Here is an 11,962-nt window from a genome sequence, read left to right on the forward strand (position 1 = left end):
TTCCAGGCCGGGGTGCGTGGTGGGGTGGGAGGTGGCAGGGAGAACCCTCCCCTCCCCGCAGCCCCCTCTCTGCCCCTCCCACGGCCCCGCCCTAAGTCTCCGCCCAGCCCTGGGCCAGCCTCACCCCCTGGTGTCTCTTCTCCAGCCTTCTCTCTAGGGACCTAGCTCCAACCCCCCCCCCCCCCCCCGTCTGCTTCGAAGGCCCATTCTCCGCAGGCCCCGGGGCACAGCCCTCTCCCTCACTGGCTTCCTCGCAGGGCTGTCGAGTCGAATCCTCGGGGCTGGAGTGTGTGGGGTTGGGTGGATCCGAGTGTTACCCGGGTGGGAGCCGGGATCCGGCGTTTCCCAGGCTGAGCTGGGACGTGGTCTGGGACTGCTCCCGCGGGCCCTGGGGACCCCTTCCTGAACACGCCCCCTCCTCTGCCCCCCCAACTCCTCGCCGCCCCCAGCCCGCGCTCCACCTATCCCCGGCTCCTCCCTCGGAGGCGCCGAGCACCCTCCCTCACAGCCTCAGCGCCCTTCCTCCCGAGCCTCCTCTCCCTCCCCCTCCCCACCCTGCTGTCTCTCCCCCTCCTCCAGGCCCCGGTCCTAAGCTCCCACTTTCCGTCACCTACTCTGGGCATCATGCCTCCAAACCGTCACCTGCACACCTAGCCCCGCGGTGCACCCTCCCGCGACCCCGCTCCTAAGGACTCCCACCTCTACCGCCCCCAGCCTGCTGCCTCGGGGCTCCCCTCCCGCTTCCTCCCCGCTCCCTCTCCCTCCGGTCTTTTCCTCTCCCCTCCCCGCGAAGTTTCGGGGCTGTCAGTCTGTCCGTCTTTCGGGCAGTAGGCACCCGAGCTGCAGGCAGCGGGCGCCATTGTGAGCTGAACCAGCCAGGGCAGGAGGCCCGGGCGCCTGGGTCCCCGCCGCAAGCGGGTGAAGCAGCCGGCCGCCAGGTAAGGGCCGGGGAGGCTCCCGGCTGCAGGCGGCTCCGCCCGCTTCCCCTTCTTCGGGAACACTCACAGGCACTGCCTGCTCCGCGCAGGTGACAGCCCGGGGGCAGGGGCTCGGGGAGCGCGGGGGGCGGAGGAGGGGAGGGGGTCGGAGACCAGACTGGCCGGGAGGACGGGGAGGGGCGTATGGGGAAGGGAGAGGGGACCAGGAGCTGGAGGGCAGGGCGGGGGGGGGGTGGATCGGGTGGGAGAGGGTTGGGAGGGTCCCGGGGGGAGGGAGTCGGAGTCTCGGCAAAGGGGAGAGGGAGTGTGGGAGGGGGTCGCCGGAGAGGGGAAGGAAAAGCGGGGCGCGGAGCTCCGGGCCGCTTGGGAGGGGCTGGAGAAGAGGGCGCTTGACAGGTGAGCCCGCCGCGGGGGAAGGCGCCGGGACCCGGAGTGACTGGAGAGGAGGAACAGAGGCCGCCGGCCAACGGGAGGGTCTGGTCGCGAGGGAAACTTGGGAGGGGGATGAGAAGTCGGCGGGGGGGCAGAAATGGGGACGAGGGCCACTGAGAGGGAGGGAAGGTCTTGGGGAGAAAAGGGGTCCAGAAGAGGCGGGCTGGGGAAGAGCAGGGCTGGGGTCGGTGTGACCGGTGCCAATCCTAGACCCCCCCCTTGGCGTGGGGGGCCAGAGGAGAGAGCCCGGGAGCGGACTGGAAGGGGGAGGGGAAGAGCGGCACTGAGGCCCGGGAGTGGAGGGGAGGGGAGGGAAGCGAGGCGAGAGCCTGCTGGGGAGGCAGGGGGAAGGGAGGCGGGGGCCGCGGAGGGGAAGGAGAGCTGCGGGAGGGAGGGAGGAGACGGGGAGTAGGGCTGGGGAGGGGGAGGAGAGGAGAAGGAAGAGAAACCCGAGTGGGGGAGGAGAGGGGAAGGGGAGGGGACAGCGAGGTGGGGGAGAGGAGCCGAGAGGGGGAGGGCGGGTGTTGGGGAGGAAGGAAAAGAGGAGGGGGGAAGGAAGGGAGAGGGTGCGCAGCCGGGAGGGGGGATGGAGCAAGGAGAGGCAGGAGGGCAAGAGAGGCGGCCCTGAGCCTGGGCAGGGGGAGGGGAGCGCTGCTTCGGAGACTGCCCGGAGTGGAGGGTCAGGGGAGGCAGCGGCTGGAGAGGGCCAACCGGAGGGGGCCGGAGGGGCTGGTCCGGTGTGGGCAAGCGGGAGGGCGGGGCGGGGGCGGGGCAGGGGCGGAGCTCCAGAAGCCAGCCCCATTCGGTGGGGAGAAAGGGCGGAAGGCAGAGGGAGAGGGAAGGGGGCAGGGAAGGCTGCCTGGGAGAGGGGGACGGGGAGTCTGCTGGGGGAGGGGAAGCAGGGAAGGGGGCCCAGGAATAAGTGTCCTGATGTGGGGAGTCCCAGAGGGGGTGGGGGATGGTTTTGAAGTAGGAGCTTAGGGGGAAGCAAGAGTCCTTTCCTAGCTTTAACAAGGACCCTTCTCTGAGGGGCTCCCCCAGCGGTGGCCCTAAAGTGACACTCATCTCCGCCCAGGGCTGGCTTCTATTTCACCTGCTCAGGCAGTGACAGCTGGAGGGCCTAGGAGATGAAGTTTCCCACTACCCACCCTGTCCTCCCACCTTCCACTTCCTCCCCAGAGAATCCAGTGGTTCCTGCACTTCCCCAGGCAAGGACCTTGAGGTGCAGGGTGGAGGTGCAGATGGGCTGGGACTGGCTCTGAGACCTGCCTGGCGAGGGTGGCTGGGGGCAGCTGATTGCTGGAGCTGAACAGAGCTTGCAGAGGTGGCTCCTAGGCCTTCTTCTGGGGGTGCCCCTTACCCCCTTCTTTCTGAAATCCTTTCCCTCAGTTATACTTGGGGACATCACCTTTAGAGCTCCTGGGAGAGCTCCTAGGGAGGGGTGGGGCAGAGCCAGGGACCAGGTGGAAGCTGTCTGAAGACTCTAAAGATGCCTGTCTTTTTTCCTTAGGGTCTGTGGCCTGATTCCCAAGAGGAGCTACTCCAGGTTGCCATGAGGGAGACCTTGGAGGCCCTCAGCTCCCTGGGTGAGCAGGCAGAACTGAAGGAGCTTGGAGGGGAGAAGTGGGAAGCAGGGCTCAGGGGCATCTACAACTCAGGGAGTGGAGCCACCCTCAGGGGCTTGAAACCCTGAGACCCCCCACAGAGGTCTGGGGGGGCATGTGGGACAGCAAGCACCCTTCCCCACTCCATCAGGGCACTTGAAAGCCTTGTGCGTGGTGGAGGCTGTGCCAGACTGTATGTGCACCCAGTGGCCACGGTGGCATTTACATCGGTTCCACCTCTTGCTTCTGCCCTGCTCCAAGGAGTTGAGGGTGATGCCTGGCCAGCCTGCTAGGGATCCTGGGCTGACTTTGTCCATGGTAGCCAGAGACCGTGTCCTTCCTGAGCAGGTTGGGAAAAGCCCCTCAGACTGGCTGGGAAGGCAGGGTCCCCACCTCTGATTTCATGCCAACTTCTTTATGTGGCTCCATCCTTCTGTCTGCTACAGGATTCTCTGTGGGACAGCCAGAGATGGCCCCCCAAAATGAGCCCAGGGAGGGTTCCCATAATGCCCAGGAGCAGACGTCCTCTTCTAGGGAAGAGCGAGCACTGGGCTTGTGCTCAGGTGAGTAAGTGGGAACCAGCGAGGGTGGCTCAGGGAGGAGCCTGCCTGCCTCCCTGCCTTTCCACATTCACTAAACACAACAGAGGAAAAATCCCTACCATCAGGGAGCTGAATTCTAGTGACTATAGAGAGTCACTAAACAATAAAAATAAGTACATTTGTAAACTATGTGAGAACCTGGCGTGTCCTGTGAGGGGAGCAGATGAAGCAAGGTGAACATGGACCATGTTGCAGGAGTAAATAAACCTCAATGAGAAGGGAAGCTTTGAGCAAGAGTTAAGAGGGCTCAGGGAGGCAGCGAAGGGGAGGATCTCCTGGCTGGAGAGCTTTCAGGCAGGGGGGAGCAGCCAGAACAGAGTGCCTAAGGCAGAAGTTTGCCTGGCCTTTTGACCCTCAGATCCCCATAGTAGTATGCCCTGGAACTAACTGGGGACCCTCTGAAGAGGAAGCCCCCAGCCCTGTTCCTTGGGGCCTCAAGCAAGGCTCAGGGCAGGGGCCTTTGCTGGCTCCCACTACATGACATCCACATATTCCAGAAACTCCTCCAAGTGGCTCCTGCACCTGTACACCCATAGCAGCTACCCTGCTTGAAGGAGCCTGAGGCTTCCCTGGGGCAGTTGGGAATTCAGCCTCTGCAGGTATGCCTGCAGTGTAACCCTGTGGGCTGGGGCAGGGACTGGGGTTGTCATGTCCCAGCACCAGTAGGGCCCTTCACCCATCTGTGATGCTTCTAGAGTCCTTGAGGTACCCTATTCTCTGCCAGGGCCCGAAGTTCCCAGGCGCCAGGAAGGTGCCCACCCTGAACAAGCTGAGACTCCCTGCAGAGGAGGCCAGGTGTGTACACCACAGAAGGCTGAGCCCATGGGCTCCTGCCCAGGTGAGTCATCCCATTGATCTATTCCGCCTTAGGGTCCTGGCATCCTTCTGCTGGACCCAAATGGGATTTCCTGTTCGTGGATGGTGGGAATCAGAGAGGCAGGCCACCAAAAGAAACACACTTTCACTTCAGACTCACTCTGAGTCCTGGCCTCCTGGCCTCATCTCTTTCCATCTAAATTCATGCTTGTTCATCACCTGGATGACAGTCCTCATGAAGATGTACGGTATTGATAGCCTTCCCCCATCTGTCCCCTCCCACCAGCATCCACTGATCTCAGATGTTCCAAATCTGTTGTCTCTAACTCATCTCTCCATGTCCAGGGTGGGGCTTCCCAGTCATTGTTTCTCACTCCACAACCCCACGCATCACTTCCTTCCACCACCACACTCCACAGTTCTTGTCCTCTCACCTGCGTGACATCACATATTCAACAAGGGTTTGGTTTGATGCCTGCCGTGCACAGGTGGCTGGGAAGTGTGGAAAGAGGTGTGCTATAGTTGCACAGACCCAGTTTGAGTTCTTATTCCACATTTCCTATCAGAGTGCTCTCTGGCAGGCTGTCTCACCTCCAGGTGGTTGTAAATGTTTGCAGCAGAGTGTATCCAGGGTGTATCAATAAATGGTGGTAATTATCATTCTGATGAGCTACATAAAGACAGGTGTTAATAGAATACAGGAAGCTAAGGTTTAGTTGAGCTAACATTAGTAGGAATTAGTACAAGGAAAGGAGCAATGCAAAGGCAAGTGACAGTAAGTATAAAAGTGTTACCAGTAAATGCTACAAGTTTACAGTAAGAGATCCTTACGCACTGGGCTTGTCAAAAATGTTGATTTTGTATAGCATTTTGAAAAAGGCATGAACTTCAGCTCTGAGGAGGGATGGGTGGGAGCTGGGATGATAATCTAGGCTGAGAAAGACTTTTAAGCAGGAAAGTTGACATGTGACAGGATTGGAAGAGAGGAGCTTGGTTACAGTGAAGGGTTCCTGCCTGGGGCAAGTAAGAAAGTTGGACTAGGTTGAGGGTGAGCCTTGGGTGCAGCAACAATCCACTTTATTATGTAGGTACTAGGGATCTACGGATGGTTCCAGTGTAGGAGAGTAGCACAAAGGAACTGCAAATAATATTATGGTTCAGTAAGTAGACAGTTGTTGGGAACCAGTGGATTGGCAGAAGCAAGGTGGGTGTAGATATAATTGTGGCTGTCCGTGTGTGATGAAATCAAGGCTGAAGCTATGGTGGACGTCAGGGCCAGACAGGAACTTGGATCATTACATTGGGAGCTTTAAAGAAAGGGAGCAGATTCTTGGGTCCTGCCCCTGCGTGTGTTCGAGTTACCCAGGAATTCAAACCTGCCTTTGGGCCAGGACTCCTCTAGAGGGCTGGCTGCGATCCTCCAGGGGCTGGCAACAGTGACTAATTCCCCAAGTCCTGTGAAATGCAGCCTTGCTAGTTCCCAAAGTCCTGTCTTCCCTAACTGGGATTTCCCATTGGACTGCACCAGCAGGAAGGAAGGGAGCAGCAGCAGGGGCAGCTTTGGAGAGACAACGGCAAGGAATACAAGGGTGCCCTGGGACTCTGTGGCGGCTGGAGGGGAGGTGGAGGTGAGAGGTCACGGTTCCGGGGACATCCCACTGGGAGAAGGACATAGGTCTCCTGTTCACAGCAGCCAGAGGTAGGCTTGGGAAGGTTACGATTTTAGCAGCTTAAGCACAGGACATCCCCAGGGAGCTGCTCAACTAGAGATGGGAGACTCTGGTTTCAGAAAGGAGCCTCTGGACAGGAAGATTTGGGGTGGCCTCTCATAGTGATATGAACCAGAGTGCAGCATGAGGAGCAGGGTGGGCAGCATTCCTGTTCAAGGGGTGCAGGAGGAAGCAGTGGCTGCCAAGGAGGCTGGGGAAGGCCTTTGGTGACAGTGCAAGCCTGGGAGTAAAGCAGGTGTGTGTGTGTGTGTGTGTGTGTGTGTGCATGGGAAGTGGCTTCAGCAATTCTGGCTGCAGAGACAGTGGGAGGGGCACTAAGAGAAGAGCTTGGAATCCTGCTCGTTCCCAGGAGTCTCTGGGTAAAGGGGAGAGAGCAGGAGGCAGACTGCTGGGCTCCAGGAAGTGGCTGTCTGTTGGCAAATCCAAGTTGCGGTGCATGGGGCTCACTAGACAGTTCCGGTTTTGGCTTTTCAGGGGATGAGTGGATGATTCGAAAGGTCAAAGTGGAGGATGAGGATCAGGAGGCCGAAGAGGAAGTGGAATGGCCCCAACATCTAGCGTTACTGCCCAGCCCTTTTCCTACGCCTGAACTGGGTCACTTGGCTGCTGCCTACAAACTGGAGCCAGGCACGCCAGGGACGTTGGGTGGGCTCGCGCTGTCCGGGTGGGCTCCGGTCCCGGAGAAGCCCTATGGCTGTGGAGAGTGCGAACGGCGCTTCCGGGACCAGCTGACCTTGCGACTGCACCAGAGGCTGCATCGTGGCGAGGGCCCCTGCGCCTGCCCGGACTGCGGCCGCAGCTTCACGCAGCGCACGCACATGCTGCTGCACCAGCGCAGCCACCGCGGCGAGCGGCCCTTCCCGTGTTCTGAGTGCGACAAGCGCTTCAGCAAGAAGGCGCATCTGACCCGCCACCTGCGCACGCACACGGGCGAGCGGCCCTACCCGTGCGCAGAGTGCGGCAAGCGCTTCAGCCAGAAGATACACCTGGGCTCGCACCAGAAGACCCACACTGGTGAGCGGCCCTTCCCTTGTACCGAGTGCGAGAAGCGCTTTCGAAAGAAGACCCATTTGATTCGGCATCAGCGCATCCACACCGGCGAGAGACCCTACCAGTGCGCACAGTGCTCACGCAGCTTCACCCACAAGCAGCACTTGGTGCGGCACCAGAGGGTGCATGAGGCGGCCAGCAGGGCCCAGCCTTCTCCCGAGGCGTCTGCCTCACCTGGTTCTCCCGCCGCGTTCCCCGCTCCCTCCCCTCAAGGGCCGAAGCCTTTCGCCTGCTCTGACTGCGGCCTGAGCTTCGGCTGGAAGAAGAATCTCGCCACGCATCAGTGTCTGCAGCGCAGCGAGGGGCGTCCTTTTGGGTGTGACGAGTGCGCACTGGGCACCACCGTGGACCCCACTGCGGCCGAGCCCCTGGCCTGTGCTACCCGTGGGCCAGACTGCGGTCCAGGGTCGGGCCCCATAGCTCCCCAGAGCGCCCCAGCAGGTGATCGGTCCTTCTTCTGCCCAGACTGTGGGCGCGGCTTTGCCCACGGGCAGCACCTGGCGCGGCACCGGCGCGTGCACACTGGAGAACGGCCCTTTGCCTGCGCTCAGTGTGGCCGTCGCTTCGGCTCGCGGCCCAACCTGGTTGCCCATTCCAGGGCCCACAGCGGAGCCAGGCCCTTCGCCTGCGCTCAGTGCGGCCGCCGCTTCAGCCGCAAGTCACACCTGGGCCGCCACCAGGCGGTGCACACGGGCAGTCGCCCCCACGCCTGCGCCGTCTGTGCCCGCAGCTTCAGCTCCAAAACCAACCTGGTCCGCCACCAGGCGATCCATACGGGCTCCCGCCCCTTCTCCTGCCCGCAGTGCGGCAAGAGCTTCAGCCGCAAGACCCACCTGGTGCGGCACCAGCGCATCCACGGCGAAGCCACCCACTCGACCTCAGACACAGACCTCTCGTCGCCGGCCTGGCCCACTGCTGCCCAGGTGGCGCCACCCCCAATCTTCTTCTGAGCCCCTGCCCTGGTGGGGAGCCTGGGCTGCTGCCAGGCGGCTTAGAGCCCTGTGGGCCGGTTCCTTTCCCTGCGTGTCAAGGGGAGCAGTCCTCGAAGACTGGTGCGCAGCGAGCCCCTGCGGGAAGCTGTTGAGGCCTTAGTCCTTGGGAGACTACCACCCCGACACCTTGCTCAGAAAAGCCTGGGCTGTGTACTGGGGAGGGAGAGAATAGTTATCTATAAGCAGAAAGTGTGTGAGAGTTCAAAACCGCAAGTTCTGGGCAGTTAGTGGTTAGGGGAGGAGACCCCTGACTCCTTCCCCTGCCCCTGCTCTGCCTGCCCATCAACAAACCCCGATGACCTTTCTGTTCTGGAGAAGTTCAATGTGGCCAGCTGCTGTTCCCTCGCTCTTGCAAATCAAAATGTGAAACACCCCATGGCCCAACCTCTCCCCTGCCCCCTGCTTCTGAGGCGTTGTACGAGGAAGAAGCACTGGTGTGCTCTCCCTGCAGACCGGAACTGAAGCGAATGCCGGCAGGCAGGCCGCCCTTTGGCCATTCCCATGGAGACCGCGGCCAGCCTGGGCCCTGAGCCCTGGGAGCAGCTCTGCGAAGGGCTCTGGAGCAGCCGGCCTCACCTGCCGCCAGCCTGGCTGCTGGCAGCCAAGAGCAGATGGAGGTGGCTTTCCCAGCACACTTTGGAGTGCACTCTCTCTTGGTGAGAGTTGCTGTGACTGCACTCTCCCAGCCCGGGGAAGGCCCGAGGACATCAGGAGAGCTCGCAGAGGTCAAGGGAGGTTGCCAAGGTTGCAGACTACAGTGAGGCCTGAAAAAGGTGTGAAGGGGCAGAGGTGGAGATGCAGGAGGAGGAGCACTGGGGATGGCAGTAAAGGGCAGAAGGGTGGTGGGGAGAATGCCGGCCTTGGAGTTCCTGTGGAGCACAGCATTCATTTTCCCTGGGCCTCCACTTTCTCATTAAAACACAGAGTTGATGTGGACGAGGGCTGAGGCTTTTTCCTTGTTAATGCTGCTAGCACCAAAGATAATCCTAGGAAGTATTTGTTGGTGGCCTGCTCTGTGCTGGCACAGTGCTAGTGAGCATGAGTGAGGGAAGAGCCCTCACTGCGCTCCCAGTTGACGTGAGAAGTGCTGTCGTGGGGGGAGTCCCAAGGGTCCCTGGGCTGTGTGGTAAGAACATCCCCAGACCTGTACCAGGTTGAGCGAGGTTCGCAGGATGTAGCCACGTCTCAGGTGAGTGGAGCAAAGGTCATGATTGGAGAGGGTGGTGTGGATGAAGGCCCAAAGGGCAGTGAGGCTGAAGCGGCCACCAAGCGGGCTGAGAAGCCTGGGAAGTAGCCTGAGGGCCAGTGAGGCCTCTCCCATGTTCAGGAGCTTGGACTGTACCCGAGGGAGTGAGGGACCACAGCAGGGTTTAGGAGCAGGAGGAACTTGGCACATTCACGTTTGTGCACATTACAAAGATGTCAGACATGAGGGAGGGAGACTGGACACAGTGACCTGGGGCCATGGTCGTGCAGAGGAGAGGGGGAAGTGATACACTCAAGAGACCCTTAAGGCAGATGGGGCAGGACTTGCTGATGAATGAGGGATGGAGAGGGAGTGGGGGGCTTAGGCAGGGTTAGTCTGGTTTCTGCTTGACTAACTGCGCAGGTGATCGTGGCATTCCATCAGCAGGTTACCCAGGAAGGAGAGTTTCATGCTAAGGGAGGATGCTTGGACCTGACAGGTTAGTGTGGCCTGCGTATGACCAGTGGGAAGTAGGGTGTACAGATGCAGAGCTAAGAGGGCTGGGCTGGAGACAAGTGGATTTGAGAACTACCCCTGTAAGTGTCTGAAGCTATGGGGTAGTGGGTGAACTTCCCAAAGAAGTGCGTGTTGAGTGAGAAGAGAGGCAGCCTGGGTCAGGACCCTTTGGGCCAGCACCACTAGGGAATGGCCTCGAGAGAAGCCTGTAGACCAGGAGAGTAAGGGTGCTGGAGAATGGACAGGAAAACCTCTTGAGTGGTAATGAAAAAGGAGCTAGGCAAAGACACTGTACCTGGACAGAGGGAGCAATTGCAGGTTGTAGGGAGATCACATAAACTAAGGACCTCCATATGCGGCTGTATCTGCAGCAGCCATTCATTGGCAGTCCTGGAGAGAGCAGTGCTGATGGTTGCTGGGGTAGAATTTAGGTTGCAGAGGTGAATCACACAAGTGAGGTCCTAAAGCAGGTAGAAGACAGTGACACCTGGACACAGGTGAGGGGTAGCTGTTGGGTAGGAAGCCTCTTTCACTGTTGGGCCTGGGGAGGCATGAATGCAGGTAAGTTTTTAGGCTTCATGGTCGAGAATGAGTAGGTGACTCCAGGTTAAGGTAGTAGGTGTGATTGGAAAACAGGAATGGACCCTTCTCCATGCCAGTATTTTAAATATCTGGAAATTTCACAGAAAAGTCAGCGCTTCTAGCTCCTCTTGTCAAAACTCAGAAGATTTGACAACCAATGGCTGGATGCGAGCAGAAGTTCACCTCTTTAGACTAAGGGACCAGGGTCCTCACTAGTCCCCATTGTCCTAAACCCCTGCTCGGTGTCTCTCTCTGAAGTCACCTACCTGCCCTCTCAGGCACCGAGCTTGTAATTCTAGCTAGAAAAGTAAATCTCCTCAACTTCTACAATTAAACACATGAAAACGATGTTTGTGTTGGTTATACCAATGCTTTGCTTTCTGTAAACATTCTGGGATTCTTGTGTAGGAACAGCTTTTCGATCCTGCAACATATTTGCTGAACCCTGCTGTGTGCCAGACTCTGTTTTCTAAGAATTCACATTCTCTTGGAAGAGTCCCTACAAGGCATATCCTTGTCCTCTGAGCTTGTTTGCAAATAGTCTAAAGTCATTTAGTATCAAGCCCGGTGGTAATCAAAACAGAAAACATGGGCTCAAAAAATGCAGTCTCTCTGCCATGAAAGTCTGGAGCTTCCAAAGGCTGTCCCCAAGGAGGGGTTCTGGGCTCAGACAGCCGTGGTTTCACAGAGATCAACATGTAAGCCCCACGCGTTGCTCCAGGGGTAGGTGCCCAGGCACGACTCTTAGCAAAACATTAAACTTTTTAACATGCCTGTATATGAAAGTACTCCCAGAAGTTTCACACAAATTGGCTATTATATATAGAGAGAGGAAAGAAAGGTTTTAACAATTAGCTGACATGTACTTTTCACCACCCTTGTTTTGGCAAAAAGGCTTATTGTGGCTAATGGGTATGGAGTACCCAGTGTGGGTAACATGGTTCTGAAGGCTTGGGTGGCTCCATCTGGGGAGGGCTTCATGCTGCTTCATCACGTGGTGGAATCCAGAAGGGTAAGTAGACAATGTACAAAAATAGTCAGGCTTGAGGGGGACCTTGTCTGTGACAACTGCTCTTGGCATAACTAATCTAGACTCTGGAGAGTCTGGCAACTGACAGGTGAGAAAACTTCATTCCTTCCCACAAACTCCAGCTCTCACATGTGAGGGAGATGGGGGTCAGGTCCGTCCAACACCAGAATGATAGAATTGGACCCATTGCTCTGGACTGTGATAGTTTAATAGAGACAAGAGGGGCAGGCATTTGGCCTGGGGCTTAAGATGCTGGTTAAAGTGTCTGCATCCCACATCCCAGTGTCTGAGTTTGATACTCACCCCTGGCTCCAGCTTCTTGCACCATATTTCAAAAAAGGTGAGCTGCGGGACAGCTATCTCACTGCTATCATATCCCAGAATTTTCAAAGGTCATAGACTCGGGCGCTCTTTATGTAAAAGCAAAGGACTCACTCATGTCTGCCATGCACTACGTCTTTCTGGTAGCCCTGGGTTTCCACCT

General features: G+C 58.4%; 1 protein-coding gene across 3 annotated transcripts; it reads left to right on the top strand.

Annotated features, from left to right (window-relative positions):
- Positions 1-420: 420 nt before the first annotated feature.
- On the top strand, positions 421-10,796 carry ZNF467 (zinc finger protein 467). 3 transcript variants are annotated; one of them, XM_051836969.2, is made up of 5 exons: positions 421-1,027; positions 2,881-2,956; positions 3,421-3,537; positions 4,301-4,414; positions 6,597-10,796. In XM_051836969.2, exons 2-5 carry the CDS (start codon positions 2,923-2,925, stop codon positions 8,120-8,122), a joined length of 1,791 nt encoding a protein of 596 aa, XP_051692929.2. In that variant the 5' UTR covers positions 421-1,027; positions 2,881-2,922; the 3' UTR covers positions 8,123-10,796. The 3 variants fall into 3 exon arrangements, with proteins under 3 accessions (XP_051692929.2, XP_051692928.2, XP_051692926.2); XM_051836968.2 differs by having other exon boundaries at positions 422-938; XM_051836966.2 differs by lacking the exon at positions 421-1,027 and adding an exon at positions 2,273-2,578.
- The last annotated feature ends 1,166 nt before the right edge of the window (positions 10,797-11,962 follow it).

This window comes from Oryctolagus cuniculus, chromosome 7 (assembly GCF_964237555.1).
Source record: "Oryctolagus cuniculus chromosome 7, mOryCun1.1, whole genome shotgun sequence".
In the NCBI taxonomy this organism is placed as follows: domain Eukaryota; kingdom Metazoa; phylum Chordata; class Mammalia; order Lagomorpha; family Leporidae; genus Oryctolagus; species Oryctolagus cuniculus.